Raw genomic sequence first — 20,575 nt, 5'->3', positions numbered from 1 at the left:
CCTTGTCTTTAGAAGTGTGAACACAACACAAATGAGCAATTCTATCACGTTCCTAAATGATCCTTAGCATCCTTTTCCCCAAACAACCCACAAACTTACTTTGAGAGAACCAGAATAACTCCTTGCATTGAGTATAAACATAATTGTTTTTCCTTAAAGGAAATGCTCAGCCCTCTAACCAGTGCAATAAACTCTACTGACCCCACACTGGGGCTAGTCTTCTATCTGCATTTTATTTAATTTAAAGGACTTTCTGTTAACTTTCTTAGCAAATTTTCTGTTTCCTGGTACCCAGGTTTCAGTATTTCCCTGAGAAATTCATGTTGACCTCTGTCTTCCTTGTATAGTGGTCTGAATCACAGAGTCACAGTAAGTCAGATTTGACAGTTTTTCTCCCAAGTTATCTGGCATTTACTCCTTCTAAGAATTTATAATCATGGCACAATGTAAATCTAGAGCCAGCCTGTCACTGGGATTCTCTAATCTCACTAGATGAACGACTAGGCCAGAATGACTCCAGTACTCATAGATTTGTTCTCTCTCTTGCTCCAGTAGGCAGAGCCAAAACCAGTGGTTAAAAACCACAGGGAGAGAGATGTTGGCTCAACTAAAGGAAAAACTGCCTAATGCTTAGTGCTGTCTGAAAATGGAAATGCTTGCTGGGAAGGAGTGAGTTATGGTTTCTAGGGGTGTTGAGGCACAGAGCAGACAATGGTTAGTGTAGATTCTGTGATAGAGATTGAAGGGTCACAGCACAGGAGTAATCTTCACTGACTATTTAATCCCTGCTCATGCTAGAACTTTACACAGATGTTTTGTCCCATTTAATCTTCATAATGATTCCCAAGGGAACTGGTTGTAACTCCACCAGGAGAGGTTACAGTCACAATTTAAGATTATACAGCTAGAAAGTGGCAGAGCCAAGGGTTTAGAGCCAGGATTTAAACTCAGTTCCATCTGAATCCAAAACCCTTGCTGATTCTTTCCACAATTCATGGAAGCTTGAGAAATGGAACCAGGGGATTTCTACGGTCCCTTCCAGTGCTATGGTTCTATCTGGGTCCAATATGGATACAGTCATCACTGACTTGACTGTGTTTTACCTTAATCATCCTTCTGGCCTCAGTCACATTAAAATGATAATCTGTGACTACAGAACTTTCTGGGGTCTCATCAAGAAAAGATCATTTAAAAACTCAACATTTCTATTTTATATCTCCTCTGAGCTTTCAGTAGACCTCAGTCTGAAGGGCTCAAAATCTTTTTAATTTTTTCTTATAGGGTTTCTGGCAAGGACTGGGTTTATAATACAAAGGTACAGAACACTAAGCTTTAGTATTTCTGAAAACTGTCAGAATATATTGTTTTAACTTCTCTACTCATTTTAAAAGCTTAGAAGGTCTTAGAAGATCTTGAAATATTTGACCCAAGGTCATTTTTTTTTCTGGGTTAAGTTCTGAGTCAGATTCTTTTTAAATATTAGAATTAAAAAAATCAATTAATGAAACAATTAATATTAGAATTAAAAATTGTTTAATTAAAGTCTGAAAATAAGCTTAATTTCCTTTTCTTAAGGTCAAATGGTTTTAAATGTGTGGCAAATACTATTTTCTAGATTGAAGCTGAACTTGCCAAGGAAAGAGCCCAGCATTTAGTTGAGTTTGAGGAGCAAGCTCTGCTTTTTAAAGCAGAAGCTAAACTGGAACTTGATATTGAAAAGGAAAAACATCAAGAAATAATCTGTAAATATAAGAAAGAACAAGAGGAACTAAAAATGAAGGTCTGTCATTATGATGTTCATTATTATCTAATGGGTTTCAAACTATAGATGTTGGTTATTTCCTTGTAAGAACACTGTACAATATTTATAACTCAAGTAGCTCTCCTCATAGTCACTGTGCCTTGCTTTTAGCTACATGGGTAGAATGGTTTGGCTATTTTCCAGAATAAGTAGCTGAAATAAATCATATCAGCATACAATAAACTTATTTTTTAGGCAGCATAAATTTATAACTAATAATTAGCATGACTAAATATTCCAACACTTCAAATATCCAACATTAAATGATAAGGAGATGTTTTACGTAATTAATATTTTCCCAACAACTAAAGCCTGTCTCCTTTAATTGCAAATATTTTCAATTCTAGACATTTTGAATGAAGGGAAATATTTAAAAATGTAATCTACCTCCATAATTTCTGAAACAGTGTGTGCTAAACATAATTTTTTTGAAGATTTTATTTTTAAGTAACCTCTACACCTAGTGTGGTGCTTGAACTCATAATCTCACATCAAGAGTTGCATCTTTTCTGACTGAGCCAGCCAGGTGCCCCCTAAACATAATTTAAGGTTTTGTTAAGGTTGTCCTGTTATTATAAGACCTGAGCACCATATATATATACATGTGTTTGTGTATATACGTATGTGTTCGTGTGTATGTATATGTGTGTGTATATTAACCAAGACCCAGTGGGGAAACCATACTTTGAATAAACTCATTAACAGTCTGTGTAAATTAGGCATCAAATGAGACTTAATGGCCTCTACTTCAGTGAACAGGAGATATGGTACAGCCTTTTCAAGAGCGCTGTGAACAATAGGCAGGGCCAGCTACGTGAGTATATGGCAAGTCCAGTGTCACAGGGCCCACACTCAGAAATGCCTCATACCTCTTGGGTTTAATGCTCTCCAAATGTTGTCTTGAAACTCTTAATAACTTTATCTTTGAATTTGTGTTTTGTAAGTGAAATCCTGTTGGGACAATGGTGCACTTGAGAGATTCCAAGCTGATAGCTGAAAGCTTAGAATCTCAGCTCACCCAAGTTTCTGCCTCTCCTATACTAGTTTTCTTCCAGAAGAAGCCTATTAAGGCAGGCCCCAACTTGCCAAGAGTTATAGTTTTTTAAAAGAAGTCATAAATCCAGATTTTCTAATTGAATTCTCTTGATTTGTAAATGCTGACTCCTGTTTTGAAAAAATCAAAACATATTTGTGGCTTTGTGAGTCTCCTGTCCCAAAGATAACCTGCTCTTTTTCAGTGTCAGCTCTCCTTTGGATGATGGAAACGACTGCTCAGACCTAGCAATGATCCTCTTCCTTCCTGGATTAATTGAATATAATGGAATATTAATTTAGTTTTTCAAGTTACTAAGTGTGAATAGATTTCTTGCAAAAGTTATTCTTAATGTAAATTTAACATTTGAAACAAATTTTGGATGCATTACTCGTAAATAATAGTTCACAGAATCCTTGGAACTTTGGTCTATGAATGTTTTCCAGATTCTTCATGGACTGGTTTCTTGTTGTACTAATATTTATAATGTGACAATATCTGTAGCACAAATAATAAGGATATGTTTCATCAGAAGCAACTTTGCTCTTCCTGGTTTGTTCTTTGTTTTTTAAGGAGAAAGAAAACAAGCAGTCTTTTCCCTTCTAAAGACTTTCATGACTCTAAGGAAAAGCTCCTCATATTCTCTCTTTATCTCTCATTCTCTCATCTCTTTATCTAGAAGTACCACCTGAGAGATAGTATATTTGCAAAGTATTCTGGTATTCTCTAGAACTGTACAATCTAATATGTTAGCCATATGTGGCTACTTAAATTTCAAGTAATTAAAATTTAAATTTAAAGTTCAGTTCCTCAACCACATTAGCCACATTCTAAATGCTCACTAGCCAGTACTGGCAAGCCAGAGCCTTTTTGTTGGCCTCTCTTCCCAACTCAGCAATTGGTTATGTCACCTTGGTACCTTGGAATTGGCTGTGGTGAGAGTATTTACACCCAGTCCACACGGAGTCTACATGGAGACTAGATACAAATCTGGCTTTTTGTGTGTGTGTGCATCAGTTGCTAAACATTTACTGACATACTACTGTCAGTATGTCAGTAGGTACAGGTGGCTAGTGGCTACCATATTGGACATCACAGACTATTTCTGTCATCACAGAGAGTTCTACTGGGCAGTGCTGATCTAGAGGTATAGTACCTGAGGGCATCTCCAGTCATCATATATAAGAAAGAAGAAATATATGTCAAAACAAAACTTACTATAATTATAGCATGAATAGAATATAACTGTGGTGCTCCTCTATGTGCATCCCCAAACATCAGGCATTTCTAGGTCCCAAAGCCACCCCACACTGAATCCAGACAGGTACGTGGATCAAGACTTGAGCTGTCCTTGGTAGCTCAATCCGGACACAAAGATTTGTATATTTCCAAGGATGCCCAAGTGATTAATGCAATTCCATTTAAGGTGGTAAAAATAGGTTTTAGTCTTAACTTTTAAAAAGAAAATTTTGGAGGCCTACATAGTGTCATAGGATTTGTTTTCATTTGATAAGAAGAGCACACTGATTGTTTAGAATAAACCTCCTAAAGCCATAAGGACTCTTTGGTTGCCTAGAGATATTGCCTACAAACTAATACAAGATTTATCTTACAGATATCTGATTTAATCGCAAGTGCTACTAGAGATCTAAAGCTGGAAGTGGCCACCCTTGAAGAAAAACTCCATGAATCTTGTATCCGACATACTGAAGATTCTGAATCAAAGGAGAAAGAAATTGAAAACCTTAAAAATTTGGTTGCAGAATTTAAAGCCCGCCTGAAGAAAGAAACTGACAGTAACGATTCCATTTCAGAGGACTTGAGGAAGGAAATGAAGCTGAAGTCAGATGAGCTAGATAGAGTAATGCTGGCACAAACACAACTGATGCAGCAGTTTAACCAGTCCCAGGAACAGGTAGGAAGCAGACGATGGTGCCGCTGTGATTAGTGAAAGAGCACACACTCTTTCAAAAAGTAAACAGACAAACAAACATCAAAGGTAGCTTGGTGTCATGCAGTTGAGGACTGTTAGTCAGGAACCTGGAATTACATCCTGGCTGTGTCCTTAACTAGGCAGTCACTTAACCTCTCTTCACCTGGCTTCCTTTTCTGTAAAATGAAATTCACTGAACTACAAGATCTCTATGGTTTCCTCAGCACCCAGTTCTACTGTGTTGCAAAAACCATTTAAAACTTCTAAGACTAGAAATCTTTGCGTATTTATGTCTTACTGGTTTTGACATTCAGTCTTTGCCAAAGAAACTTTTAGAGCACTTGCTGCTTACGTTCAAAAAATAATTTGGACAATATATTCTGAAAGTAATTTCTCTTTAGGGCTTTATCTTTCTGTCAACCTAAACTATAGCATAATGTACATGAGTTGGTCTTCTTTCTTATGTATGCATGATTATTTCAGCAATATTTTTGTTTAAACTGGAATAGAATTATTTTGATTTGAAATTGTTTTCTAATGAATTCTTATTTCAGAACTGCAAAGCAATTGAGGTCACACAGCATGGCAGAGCCAAGATTCTATTTGAATCTCCATGATATGATGTTTCCTGTTTCAGGAAACCTGAGTTCTAGTGATTCTGCTTCTAAGTTTCAAAGTGACCCTCAGGCTTAGCACTCAACATTGCCAGGCTTCATTTCCTTCCTTCCCTCCTTTGTTTGTTCTTTCTTTTTCTTTCTTTCTTTCTTTCTTTCTTTCTTTCTTTCTTTCTTTCTTTCTTTCTTTCTTTTGCTCTTTCTTTCTTTTGCTCTTTCTTTCTTTCTTTCTTTCTTTCTTTCTTTCTTTCTTTCTTTCTTTCTTTCAAAATACCAATAAACATGCTACTTGCTTCTCCAGATGTTTAGGGAGTCAGCTGATTGAGCATCTCCTGCCAACACACAATAGCATAGCCTCCCTCATCAAGGTTGCTGCTTCCACCAGTCCTGGCATGAGTGGGAAAGGACAGCACACATGGACTTGGTTCTGCTGGAGAAACCCAAAGGAGAGAGGCGATACAGAGTTGCTTCAAATGAGACAGCAGTGTTGAAGTTCTAAAGGAGGGTCAACTGGTTAAAGGAAAGAGAGATCAAGGCAGTTAGACTGGCAGGTTTTCTAACTCTTAAATATCCAAAGACATGGCAATATGGAAACTGAGGAGTAACCTATACACTAGGACATGTAAAAAAAAAATAGAAGTGTTGAATCCAATAAATATATATTGAGCATCTATCCAGGGGCCAGGTGCTAGGCCCTATATATGCAATTAGGAACAAGACTGACAGCTGCCATTACCTGCTCTCAAAGAAGAATTTAAAGAAAATCTTTTTTTTTTCAATATATGAAGTTTATTGTCAAATTGGTTTCCATACAACACCCAGTGCTCATCCCAAAAGGTGCCCTCCTCAATACCCATCACCCACCCCTCCCTCCCTCCCCATCAACCCTCAGTTTGTTCTCAGTTTTTAAGAGTCTCTTATGCTTTGGCTCTCTTCCACTCTAACCTCTTTTTTTCCTTCCCCTCCCCCATGGGTTTCTGTTAAGTTTCTCAGGATCCACATAAGAGTGAGACCATATGGTATCTGTTTTTCTCTGTATGGCTTATTTCACTTAGCATCACACTCTCCATTTCCATCCATGTTGCTACAAAGGGCCATATTTCATTCTTTCTCATTGCCACATAGTACTCCATTGTGTATATAAACCACAATTTTTTTTATCCATTCATCAGTTGATGGACATTTAGGCTCTTTCCATAATTTGGCAATTGTTGAGAGTGCTGCTATAAACATTGGGGTACAAGTGCCCCTATGCATCAGTACTCCGGTATCCCTTGGGTAAATTCCTAGCAGTGCTATTGCTGGGTCATAGGGTAGGTCTATTTTTAATTTTCTGAGGAACCTCCGCCCTGTTTTCCAGAGTGGCTGCACCAATTTGCATTCCTACCAACAGTGCAAGAGGGTTCCCGTTTCTCCACATCCCCTCTAGCATCTATAATCTCCTGATTTGTTCATTTTGGCCACTCTGACTGGTGTGAGGTGATATCTGAGTGTGGTTTTGATTTGTATTTCCCTGCTGAGGAGCGACATTGAGCATCTTTTCATGTGCCTGTTGGCCATCCGGATGTCTTCTTTAGAGAAGTGTCTATTCATGTTTTCTGCCCATTTCTTCACTGGGTTATTTGTTTTTCGGGTGTAGAGTTTGGTGAGCTCTTTATAGATTTTGGATACTAGCCCTTTGTCTGATATGTCATTTGCAAATATCTTTTCCCATTCCGTTGGTTGCCTTTTAGTTTTGTTGGTTGTTTCCTTGGCTGTGCAGAAGCTTTTTATCTTCATAAGGTCCCAGTAGTTCATTTTTGCTTTTAATTCCCTTGCCTTTGGGGATGTGTCAAGTAAGAAATTGCTGCGGCTGAGGTCAGAGAGGTCTTTTCCTGCTTTCTCCTCTAGGGTTTTGATGGTTTCCTGTCTCACATTCAGGTCCTTTATCCATTTTGAGTTTATTTTTGTGAATGGTGTGAGAAAGTGGTCTAGTTTCAATCTTCTGCATGTTGCTGTCCAGTTCTCCCAGCACCATTTGTTAAAGAGACTGTCTTTTTTCCATTGGATGTTCTTTCCTGCTTTGTCAAAGATGAGTTGGCCATACGTTTGTGGGTCTAGTTCTGGGGTTTCTATTCTATTCCATTCCATTGGCCTATGTGTCTGTTTTTGTGCATAAGAAAATCTTATATGAGTAATTACATTGACATCCAGAGGAAAGAATGACCTAAACAGAAACTTATATATGTTTTGTTTTTGTTTTTGTTTTGTTTTGTTTTTGTTTTATTTTTGAGACAGAGAGAGACAGAGCATGAGCAGGGGAGGGGCAGAGAGAGAGAGGGAGACAAAGAATCCAAAGCAGGCTCCAGGCTCTGAGCTGTCAGCACAGAGCCCGACGTGGGGCTAGAACTCACGGAGTGTGAGATCATGACCTGAGCTGAAGTCGGACGCTCAACCGACTGAGCCACCCAGGCGCCCCTAAACAGAAACTTATATAAAAAGCATAGACTGAAATCTTTAAAAATTGGCTTTAAGGGCCTATTGGTTATCCCTTGTTGAACAATCCACTATTCTCAAATTCAGTGTTCTCAAACAACAAGCATTTACTATCTCACAGTTTCTGTGGGCCAGGGCTCTGAATTTGACTTAGCTAGGTACTTTTGGCTTAAGACCTCTTGTGAGGTTGGTGTCAGGTAGTCAGGCATACAGTTTTGTCTAAAGGCTCAACTAGAGGAAGATTTGTTTTCAGACTCACTTTGTGGTTGTTAGCAGGAGTTATTTTATTATGGCTGTTGGGCTGAGAGCCTTAGCACCTTGCTGGCTGTTGGTCGGAGGACTCCCTTAGTTCCTTACAACAAGGACTTCTACGTAGAACAACAACAGCTGGGTTGGCTCAGAGCACCAAGTGAGGAAGAATGAGAGTGCAAGAGAGGTGTCTAAGATAGAAGCTACAGTCTTTGTAACATAATCTCAGAAGTGACATCCCATTGCTTCTGCTAAATTCTATTCATTATAAATGAGTCAGTAAGTCCAGCTCACATTCAAAGCAAAGAGATTGCACAAGGATGTGAATAAGCAAGAGGGTGGGGATAACTGGGAGCCATCCTAGAGGCTGCCAGTCTCAGGGCCAGGCCACTAGAGGTAATTTTGGCAAGAGACCCTAGATTAAAAGTGAAGAATGAATTTCTTTTTCAGCCAAAGGAGCTACATGTGGAGCACTTTCTGCTCAGTAGTTGTAAAAGGAAACTACTTAGAGATGAAGTTTTATTTTTTCTTTAATGTAGACTTTTGAGATATACAAAACATGGGGTTGGCACTTAAATGATCATTGATCAGTACTGGGGAATAGAAAAGGATCATTCCAAAAGTAAAGTTACCTAAGGACATGCCTAGGGACAGACTTCCTTTAGCTGGGGTGGAAGGAGGGGAGGTAGATTAGATTTTCCTTTCGAAGTTAAATAATTGACACTGAACTATAAGAATAAATAATTAAGGCTGCTTCTCTGGTTAAGCATACCAAAACCCAGAATATTCCTATAAAAATAGGGAATGAGACAATAAAAGGGGTAGGATTTATGAGCCAGAAAGAATAGGGGCTGTAGCTTATACAGTGAAAAACACTATTATTTTGATCACACATTTCAGATACTTGAAATTTGTCAGGTTCTGGAGAAAAAAGGACAAAGTGAAGGACAAATTGTCATTAGAATGAAGATAAATTTTTGGTCTAATAAAGAAGCTAATTAAAGACAGGAAAGCTCTGCTCTCTTTCAAGAGGCCAGAGAATGGGTGGACTTTGTTTTTAATTGTATGAAGAATGTTCTTAAGGATAGGAGGAAAGCCAGAGCCTCTAAAGGGCAAATGGGCATTCCTGCATGGAGCCGGATGATTGGAGAGCATCCACAGGAACACCAGGATCAAGAAGGTTTAGCAACAAAAGATGCAGGTGAAAGGCGAGAAAATGGAAAGTAGAGCTGTATGGGAAATGTGAATGTTGAAAGGGGGCCCATGAAAATCCTTCATAGGGAAAAGACACGCCTAAAAAAAGGGAATATTTTTTTAAAAGAAGAAAGAATTCAAAAAGAAATATAATATGTTAGGGAATAGAACATCATTTAAAAACAGATTAAACTAGTCACATGCTTCTTGCTGCCAGTTTTCCTTCCTACTAGCTTCATGTGAGTCCTGTCATGACAGTGTGGCCCAGCCGCACTGACAGAGAATTACGTGTTGTAATTCAGTAATTCAGAGGAAGAATGTGGTAAATTCAAAAGGAACCCAAAACAAAAACAGAAAGGAACTACCAAAGGAAGTTCAATATTTTTGTTGTCTTAAGATTATCAGTAAGGAAAACAATGGGACAGAAATTTTAAAATATCAGTTTCTGTAGCCATCTAATGAAGATGAAAGACATTCAAAAAGAAAAAAGAATGCTCTTGGGGCACCTGGGTGGCTCAGAGGGTTGAGCGTCTGACTTTGGCCCAGGTCATAATCTCACATTTTGTGAATTTGAGCCTTGCGTTGGCTCTGTACTGTCAGCTCAGAGCCTGGAGCGTGCTTTGGATTCTGTGTCTGCCTCTCTGCCCCTCTCCTGCTTGCACTCTGTCTCTCTCTCTCTCTCTCTCTGTCTCAAAAATAAATAAAAACAGTAAAAATAATAATAATAATAATAATAATAATAATAATAATAATGCTCTTGGTTAAATATGGAAAATTGAATACATATGTTTATCTATGTAATCCCAAAACATCACTAAAATTACAGTAGATTAATAAAAAGTGAATATATCCATAAGGAAAAGAGAACAGGAGAGGAAGGAGTTGACACTAGATGAAAGAAACATTGATCAAATTTTGAAAACTGAGAAAGCAGTGTTGAGAGGTAATTAGTAGATTGTAGGATATTGAAACCTGATGCCTGTGGGTATTGGGGAAGTGAGGTGGAGCCCTAAAAGGAGCAAATCCAATTATGTGACACAATGCTGGAAAGACTCAGTGATTGGAGACACCAGATACTTCTGAAAGAGGGAGAGGAGTGGATCTGAAAACAGGATTGTTTGAATAATTGCGAAAGGAACAGACAGATCCTGGGATGCCCTCACTAACCCCTAAGCAACCTCACCCACCATCCTGGCAGTATACCAAAGGTTTATACTCTAGAAAAACCTGAATGTAAGAGGCTTTGGACCTGAGGATACAGAAGAGCAGATTGTGGGATAAGGCTAGAATGAAAGTCTGTACCTCAGAGTGAGACCTCTTGAACCACTTTACCCACTTACTTCCCAGAATAGACAACTAGGTTTATATATCAACAGCTAGGAAATTGGGAGAATCTTCTCTGGAGAAATGCAGGAAGAGAAAAGAGAAGAGGAGAGGAGAGGAGAGGAGAGAGGGGGAGGGGAGGGGAGGGGATGGGAGGGGAGAGAGGAGGAGAGGAGAGGAAAAAGATCTATGGATATTGACAATTGGGGTCTCCCAGTGAAATGGCAATAGTCATGTCTAATCTACCCATTAAGAAGTATACCAGTCATTAAGCCCTCACCTAGACACACAGAGCTTCCAGTAACATTTAGGAGACTCCTTTTTAAACGTCAACAGCCAAAGATCATCAAATGTTTTAGAAACACCTCAAATACGAGACAAACTAGGATCAAAGTAAAACTCAGAAGGAAAAAAAAAGCAACTCAGAAGAAAAAGATACAAAATAATGCATGCAGGGAGCTTCAAAAAAGAGTACAATTAATGTCCTGAGAGAGAAAAGAAAAGATATTGCATCCACAGAACATAAGTAGAGGCTATGAATAAAGAACAAGAATAAATATTAAAATATAAGAACTAAAGTAAAAAATTCAATATTTGGGTTAGATGATAAAGATGAATAAATCTCCCAGAAAATAGAAGAGAAAAACAAAGAGATGGAGAGAAGAAAAGAAAATTAGAGGAGTTCTGGAAAGAGAGAACAGAGAAAGTGGAGGAAAGATTAGTGCAGAAACTAATCAAGAATCTAAGTACTGAAGGACATACACTTCTGTATTGGAAGAAGGGTCCACTCAGCATAATGAATGGTAAAGCCATTCCACCAAAGCATTTCATCATGAAATATCTATACCTTAAGGATAAACATAAGTTCTTAGGAAGTTTTCAGGTCAGAGAGGGAGAAAGGATGAAATCTGAGAATTACAGCAGGGCAACAGATTTAGAGAACAACCAGGCTGGGTTCAGCAGAATGGAGGGTTTTTAGAAGTATGTCTCCAATATAAGAGAAGCTGATAGATTACATGGAGTGTTTGAACATGCTGAAAGGATATTTACACTTATATAAGTAGATTTGGTGAAAAATAAGTAAACAACAACCCAGAAACCTAAGCAGATAAATAGTGGGACAATAATTAACTGTGCAAGGAAGCCATGCCAGAAAGGAAATGTAATCATAGTACACTGCATGGCTCAGGTCTACATAATATTATATACTATAATCATATAAAGCAAAATAAAAATTGTGATGGAAATTGGGAAGATTTTTCAACAAGATTGTGATAGAAATTTCTCCCAGGGAACAGGAATATCTGCTCATGGGAAAAAGAGAAACACCTGCTAGGAGTTGGAATGAGAAGCTGAATCCTCATCTTTTATCCTATGAAGCCATTAGATAATGACTTCAAAACTGAAAAACCATAAGATAACTGCATAATGTTATTACATAGAAATATGTAATATGGAAATATGGAAATATGGAAATAAATATTGCAAGAAACAGCTTAAAAACCTGAAAATAGTTATTCCCTGGAGGTAGAACTTAGAAGTGTGAAGGAGTGCTTTTTTTTTTTTTTTCATCTCAAGCAGGCTCCATGCTCATAGCAGAGCCCAATGTGGGGCTAATATTTTTCAAATGTAAAATCTATTTAAGAAAAAAAAAAGAAAACCCATTTATTTAGGAAAGCTTACTAATAAATCTGGCAAGGATGGATTTGTGTGAAGTCAAAGATTAAATTTGAGGTAGATATGGTGTTTGCAAAGAGCTTTTTTTTTTTTGGCAGGAGGGATTTGCTTAGTTTTAGGATATGCATTTTGTAAAAATTTTTTATTTTTTATTTTTGAGAGAGAGACAGAGCACAAGCAGAAGAAGGGCAGAGAGAAAAGGAGACACAGAATCCAAAGCAGGCTCCAGGCTCTGAGCTGTTAGCACAGAGCCCGATGCGGGGCTTGAACCCACAAACCATGAGATCATGACCTGAGCCAAAGTCAGTCACTTAACCCACTGAGCCACTCCAAGGATATGCATTTTCTATATTTACATATTTAATTGATATAGATAAAATGGCACACATTTCTCTGGTAATTCCATTTATGAGAAAACAAAGCACCGGTTAGTAAATTAAGTTAGTTAATTAGTGGAACCACTTAGTTCTCAATTTAGGGACCAAATAAAATTAGAACATATGAATCTCTTCTCTAACTTCTGGCTCCACAGGGAGCAGAGAGAGAACTGGGAAAGCTTTTAGTGACCATGGGCTACTCCTAGGATTGGTTGGCAGGGAGGATGGGTGAACAAACAACCTGAGAACCTTAACCATGAGGCATGGGGCAGACAGGAGTGAGGCAGTCAGACTGAGAGGCTTCAGCAGTGCAGAGGGAGAGCTAAGCAAGACTGCCTTTTACATGTTGGAGACAGTTTGCCCGGATGCAGAGTATAGATGCCAGAAAATTGACAGAATGAGAAAAAATAGGGAGAAATTGTTTCCATTGTATTTAATTAATACTAATTAAATCTTAGATTATTGACTTAGACAATTGAATCCTGAACACTGTGCCTTCAAGGGCTCTTCCTCCCCATTCTGAAAATCTGCTCTTGAGGCATATTAGTCCTAGGGGTTGTTTATATTTCCCCATTTCTACTTCTGTTTCAATATATCTGCAGTAGTTATTTCACAGTGTCCATTAAGTCTGTGAGCACAGAAATACAATTTTAGAACAGCCTGCCTACCATCCATCTTACTTCTTTCCTGGAAATCTATTCAGGTTCTCATTCCTGTCTTATCAAAGGGCCATCTCTTCTGTTTTTCTGCAGTGTTTTGGGCTGATCAGATTAGTTGAACAGAAGCCATAAATGGAAGTTTGGGCACATCCTTTGCTAGCTCCTACTCATCTTTCTGGTTTCCACACCTTTTCCAGTTTCCCTTTGCCTTGGCTCCCCACCCAGTTGTCCAGTCATCTACTCACCCTGGGATATATCTCGTGTGGGTGGGTAGAAACTATAATCTGATCATTCCATGACTGGTTCAGACCTCATTGGACGTAAAGCATAAAAAAGACAGCCATCTGTGGTTATTCTTCACTGAGGACTTGCTTTCCTGGCATGTTCCCCCCAAATTGCCAAATTCAAGTGATTGCCATCACAAATGGGATTTTCATCTTCAGAATGATCAGGTTACCCAGCAAAGCCTTCTCCTGCTTCTTCCACTGTCTTTGGAATTGAAAACAATCCAGCTGTCTCTAAGGAAAAAAAAATGAAAACAAACACAAAAATAAACTACTTTTACATTGTAAAGAGTGGGGGAAATTGGCCATTTTTTTAATATTAGAAATTTCAAACAGATGGAAAGCTAATTTATATTTTCATTTTGACATTTACTTACCCAGTGGGAGTGTGATTAAGCCATATTTTAAGCCCAAAGTGGCCTTCATCTGAAAATGTTATAGACATATTCTACTGGTAATGCTCTTCACCATCAACAGAACTTTAGGACCCAGAAACACTAATTCTCCTGTGCCCAGACCACCCTAATCAAGGGGTGCAGGGGATAGGAACCTCCTCTGTGAAAATGTTGGTCTCTTATGATCCTCCCTGTTTCCTTTCTTGCCCCACTTGGGGCCATTTTCCATAGAGCTGGCAAAGGGATCTTCCTTCAATGCAAATTTGACCATGCCAGCCCCATGCTTGAAATAAACCTTTCAACGACTCCATATGACCCTCATAATTAAGTTAAAACTCTAATATTTAGCATGTTATTACAGTCCTCTTCGATCAGACCCTGCTCACTCTTCCCTGCCTGTTCATTCTGCATCCAAATCATACTAAGCCATGTGTCATCCCAAGATGTGCCTCTCCCACTGTCACTACCAGCCATTTGCATTCGCTGCGCATTTGGCCTGGAAAACCCCACTGCCCCTTCTTTACCATTTTACCATGCTAAAATATGACCAAAGATAATTTTACCTGAAATGTTTAGAATGCTAGGGCTTCACTAATTAGCCTCATGTTTGCCCAAGATTTTCAATCTTACTGAATTTCCATCTTACACATTTTCCTACGTTGTTCAGTGAAAACACACATTAAAATTCTTCCAAAAAAACAACCTTCAAAAAAAAAACAGCCCCAAAAGATAGATATTTTGCCTAAATCACTGAAAGCAATCTAATCACAAGTGAGTGATTCTTTTCCACACATGATGGAATTTTCCCTTACTGGCTCTGGCCACATCCATGTGTGCTCTTGTCATGCCCTGTCACACACACCCCACCCTCGAAATAGCAATCCTCTAAACTTGATGTGTTCTATTTCCATTTTGATACTCCATGGTTGAATAAATTATAACATCTGAATTGCCTGTTGTACAAAACTGAGTTATAATCTCAATTTTAAAACAGGAGGTAATAGTAGCAGAGGATATGCAGATATTGTGAGATTCACCTGAGATTTCACAGTGTTTATGGCAAATACAAAAATAGAAGTTCTAATTCTGGAGCCTGTTTTCAGTTCAGAGGTCCTCCTGATTTGAAATAACAGAAGAAAGAGAAATAGTCCTTTGTACTGGAAGCTAATAGCTTGAAAAAGGATGAGTTCCAGAGCAGTGGGCCCCAGACCAAGATGATCAGCAGCCTTTCCAAAGTCCAGTCTGGAGTTGGCCGGCACTTTGTTCCCATTATACTTGCTATGGGGACATCTTTGAGTTCACTCCACCTTTTCATTTCCTCCTTTAGTGCAATGTCACTTGCCTAAAATAGCTTTTAGGTGACTTGCTTTACGGATGTTTTCCATAGAACACCACTCCTTTCCTTTCAGACGTGAATTTAATTTTAGTGAATGGATTGAATTTTATTTTTATTTTAATGAGAGCCCTTGTCATCACATCACCCATTACGTTATCCTTCCATATTGGTGCACCTGTTATTCATGTCAGCAATTTATTGACCTCATCAGTTAACTGCTATCCATTCTTTTCTTTTATTTATTCAAATAAACTTAACTCTTTCTCATAACTTTCTTAATCAAGGGAATTTTTTATACTAAGTAATTGAAAGCCCCTTGAATCTAATCACTTCAACATATTTTTCCAGCTAACTCTATTAATAGGAAATAATGCATTGATGGTGTGCCACTTAAAATAAAGTTTAGATTAAGTTTAGAAAACTTGGGCAAAGATAGATGAAGTGTCTTATTTTTTTTTTAATTGCTTCTGTGTCCAGAAACAAATCGGTCCCTGCATGCTTGATATAATTAGACAATTCATTTAGGCATGGGCAGCTGGGAGCAGGACCTACCACTTCAGGGCTGGGCTGCTTTCAGCAGGTCAAATAAGCAGTAGGGCTTCATGGTTTTTCTTTGTCAGAACAGGAGATGAGATGACATCTAACAGAGCAACTTACTAATATTCTTCCCTGGCCCTTCCTCTCTTGCCTTTTCAACAAGAATTTCAGGTAGGATTAATGAAAACCAGATGATAAAGCCACAAACACCATCCTTGGTCTCCAGTTTCTCAAAACAAAAACAAAAACAAAAACAAAAAAACAAAAGCACCTAACTAGAAGCAAGTACTTAACCCTCATTATTTAAAAAAATATATATGCTTATATGGACCCATATGTATGTTAATAATATATGAAAGTGATGAAGCTTTGTTTGACCCCAGTGCTGCTGATTTTATAGAAAATTACAGAACAACTGTCAATCTGGAATTGTGCCATATTCTTCAATTCTAACCAAATTTGGAATTGAATAGAGTTCTGATCATAATTACAAGAAACTCAAATATAGGAAGATGCTACTTTCTCTGATGCTTTGTTACTTAGTTCCACTGACAGCAGATTATTCAGGAAAAGCTTTGGGAAGACACTTCCCACTGACAGATTTGGCAATGCCTTGGGTAATTTTACAAACTAACCTGATGGAAATTCATTTTTAGTCGGAGAATCCTATAGCACAATCATCTTATTTTATTTTATTTTATTTTATTTTATTTCAATATATGAAGTTTATTGTCAAATTGGTTTCCATACAACACCCAGTGCTCATCCCAAAAGGTGCCCTCCTCAATACCCATCACCCACCCCCCATCAACCCTCAGTTTGTTCTGTTTTTAAGAGTCTCTTATGCTTTGGCTCTCTTCCACTCTAACCTCTTTTTTTTTTCCTTCCCCTCCCCCATGGGTTTCTGTTAAGTTTCTCAGGATCCACATAAGAGTGAGACCATATGGTATCTGTCTTTCTCTGTATGGCTTATTTCACTTAGCATCACATTCTCCAGTTCCATCCATGTTGCTACAAAGGGCCATATTTCATTCTTTCTCATTGCCACGTAGTACTCCATTGTGTATATAAACCACAATTTCTTTATCCATTCATCAGTTGATGGACATTTAGGCTCTTTCCATAATTTGGCAATTGTTGAGAGTGCTGCTATAAACATTGGGGTACAAGTGCCCCTATGCATCAGCACTCCTGTATCCCTTGGGTCAATTCCTAGCAGTGCTATTGCTGGCTCTAGCACAATCATTTTAATTGTTTCCTTATTTGTTTACTACTTTGAATTGTTTGCTTTTCAACCTCTTTTTTGACATTCTACAGACATGTCAGGAGGTTAGAAAGATCCAAGAGCTAATTCTTACCATGGACCTTGAAATAATTTGGACGAATTCCATAGACGAAAGATGAGTAACTTCTTTAACTAAAACTATAGTCTCGGAATTTGAAGGGACCTTAGTGATATCTAGTTCAGTCACCCATTTGAAGTTTAAGTTTGCTCCAGTCCATCCCAGTCAAGTGAGATTTAACCCTTCAGGGTATCCTCCAGACAGCTCTGGCTTTTAAAAAGTTCTTCCTTATCTTCAACTACATAACTTCTACCCCTGGTTCCAAATCCTGTTGGAGACATAAAAAACAGCTCTGCTCAAACTCATGAGACTGCAAACTTATTGAGGGCAGGTATTGTATCCACTACAGCTTCTGGCGACTTGATACATGATTGTCAAATGGAGTTAAAAGCAAATAACCTTCTTTTTTTTGATATATATCTTACAAAATAACAAACGATCAGTATATTTAAGTCCCGTTGAGAAAGCGTCATATAAAGTAGCTGATTCTATTGTTTAAGCGCTGTCCTGATATGTTTTATTCTTTCAATCTTATAATTCAAGCAATTTTACCTGTCTTGTGTATTGCAGCTTACCTTCGTTATAAACTAACATATTTGCCCCTGCAGATGTTAACTGTTAGGCATCACATGTGCCAACGAGCTGAAACCCCACTAAAGTAAGCATTAGAAGTTCTGGGTTCCAGCACCAGCCCCTCACTACCCATCTGAGTGATACTGGCTCTTGGTTCCTATTCTGCAAACTGCAAGGGTTGAACCAAATGTCCTCTCAAAGTTCTTTCCAGCTTCACAAATCATTTGCATTTTTGACTTGTCTGTCCCATGTGGTAGAGTAGCCACAAAGACAGTCAAAGACGGACCTCTGATTTCCATTTCAGTTCTCCATTTATATTGCCAATTACCATCCAAATGTACAGTTTAAAGCTAGGGATGCTTCTCCCCCCACCTTTTCTCATTTCAGAACACTTTTCTTCAGGAAACAGTGCGCAGGGAGTGTGAAGAACGCTTTGAACTGACACAGGCTTTGAGCCAAGCCAGAGAACAGCTTCTGGAGCTCAGGAAGCTCAGTGGAAGTTTACCTTTGTCGCCGTGTTCCCTTAAACAGGGCAGCCTAACCTCCTCTGCTGCAGTGGTCAGCAGCCAAGGAGAGAGAAGCCTTACAAGACTGAACTCTGGAAAAGGAATCAAAATCCCCAGCCTGCATGGAGTGTCAAAACCCACCACTGCCCCAACCTCAGTTCAACCCAAGAGGGTCAGCAGCTCAGGTTTGCCTACTTTCCCCCAGCCCCATCCTCCCAGGGGTCGAGCATCTTCCGTAAATGAGACCGGACAAAGACTGACTGCCATTCTGAGGAGGAGACTAAATCATCAGTGACTGATCCAGCTAGGAGCAGCTCCAAGCAGGACACTTGGTACTTCCCAGACCAAGTGTAACTGAGGATGACAGAGGTCAAATTATTATCACAGATCAAGAATGCACGGTTATAGATATTTTTCATAGGATAGTTGGAAAAACTAGGAATTGTGAAGCCATATTTTCCAAGAGGCCTTTGAAGTTGCAACAGATAATGAAGTTGGTGGTATTCCAGAGGGCCAATTTCTATGTGTCTACATTGGATGTTTAGATGTGTTCTCTGAATATTCCCTTTTTGAGATCCCAGGTAAAATTTTTCACCCATAGCATCTTTGCTATTTTTTTTTTGTACCTTTACAAGCAGATATATTTCCACCAAAAATAGATTGTGTTGGTTTTGTTGGTGTTTGTTCATTTGTTTGTTGAGCTGAATAGGTTAAATAGATGTGATTAGTATTCCAAATAGAAAATAGAAGTACGTCAGTCCTAAATTTGATAATTTCCAAAATATTTAGTTCAAATATTCACAGAATTCAACATCATCATAGAAACCTTCTCTTTTCATCTTGCAATTTAATTGGTTAATACAATTTCTTTTTAGGCCAGAAGTAATGATAGGTACCCTTCAAGAAGACAGTCTTTCCTGTGAACCTGGGACCTTCTAGAAAAAGGGACACCAACTCCAATTCAAGGACAAGGGGGTTTACTTTTCAAACTTTAGAGATTATTTTTAAAAACAGTCTGGCTGACCATGTAAATATTACTTGGTAGAGGTAGTTTTTCTACACTGAATGGTTTTTAGTAATCACGATTAGATTTTGATTTGAGCCATTGGGAAAAGAACTAATTCAAGACAGTCTCATAGAGGCACATAGTGCTAATTTGGGGGTTCACGTTTTATTACCTCTTAAAATGGCCAATTGGTTAACATATTTTCTATTTTCATAGTGAAAAATTAAAACCAGAAACGAAACCAGCTATTTTAAGTTATAAAGCTTCAGGCTTCTCCTGTTTCTTAAAACATAAGTCTTTACCTTAAGCTAGTGATTGTCCATCTTTTTTCCCCTTCAAGTTGAACTGCATTTTTTTTTTCCAACACTGACTTTAGTTAAATGCTTCATCTGACTGTATCAGGGACATCCAAGCTTTTTAATCCCAGATGAGAATGTTAGTAGCACATGTCAAATATGGCACATAAAACTCTCCTCTGTCTGGCTATTATGTTCATGAGAGAATCCAAAGGTACTTGGAATCCCTCCCATGTGCAAAAAGCAAAGTAAAGCTGCTAAGTAAATTCAAGTTTATCTCTAATCTTTAAAAGGATTAGTCTAATCTACCAATCGTGTGTTTTAGCTTCAAAAAAAAAAAAAATTCCACATTAGGTCTGCTGATTTCCCTGACTAGTTTAAGTGAGCACATCTTGTGTTAAGGCTTAGAATGCTTAGTTTCACTTTACAGAGATCGATGTTCCTTATAATGGCATTTGACAAGAGAACAAAACAATAGAATGGTGGTGCTGGAGTGAACCTTAGAGGTCACCCCAACCATTTCTTTACAAATAAGGAATAGATACCCAAAGAAGTCCGACTTGCTAAAGAGGTACAGCTAGTGACAGAGCTAAAACCAGACCGTTAACCGACCCCAACCACTCCACTCACTTTCCCACTCATCAGAGTTTCCCCAGCCTCCATCAGGACTTTTGTCAGAAGCCCCACATAGTGTTTACCTAATATTTTCTTTAAATGCCCTCGCTTTTTAAACTTAAAGTTATGTAAAAAGAAAGCTTGGCCCAAGAAAGAATAATTGTAGAGTAACGAGTTTGATTTGCTAGGTATATTTTTGCTAATACTTGAAAATCAACATGTATCTGTTAAAATTACAAAACGTTGGCTGGTGTACCTCCTAAAACCATCGTGTACAATGACAGTAGTACCCGTGCCACCCTCTGGGAACTACTGGACCAGACCTCGATGTTTCTGACCTGGTATTTGG

General features: G+C 38.3%; 1 protein-coding gene across 3 annotated transcripts in view; it reads left to right on the top strand.

The window, feature by feature from the left end:
* The window catches only part of LEKR1 (leucine, glutamate and lysine rich 1), a 216,828-nt gene that overhangs the window by 161,253 nt on the left and 35,000 nt on the right, over positions 1 to 20,575 (top strand). Inside the window, exons 12-14 of one of the 3 annotated variants that reach the window (XR_008297893.1) lie at positions 1,616 to 1,780; positions 4,450 to 4,749; positions 18,191 to 18,494. Coding sequence is in view for 2 of the 3 variants with exons in the window: in XM_027061550.2 (XP_026917351.1) it covers positions 1,616 to 1,780; positions 4,450 to 4,749; positions 18,191 to 18,604 (879 nt within the window). In the remaining variant the exon portion in view is untranslated. Of the gene's footprint in view, positions 1 to 1,615; positions 1,781 to 4,449; positions 4,750 to 18,190; positions 18,983 to 20,575 lie in introns of those variants that run through there. The other 2 variants (XM_027061550.2, XM_027061551.2) reach the window with 2 other exon arrangements.

This window comes from Acinonyx jubatus, chromosome C2 (assembly GCF_027475565.1).
Source record: "Acinonyx jubatus isolate Ajub_Pintada_27869175 chromosome C2, VMU_Ajub_asm_v1.0, whole genome shotgun sequence".
NCBI classification, from domain to species: domain Eukaryota; kingdom Metazoa; phylum Chordata; class Mammalia; order Carnivora; family Felidae; genus Acinonyx; species Acinonyx jubatus.
Note: the sequence above shows the minus strand (reverse complement) of the source record. Positions and strands in the feature narration are given on the sequence as shown.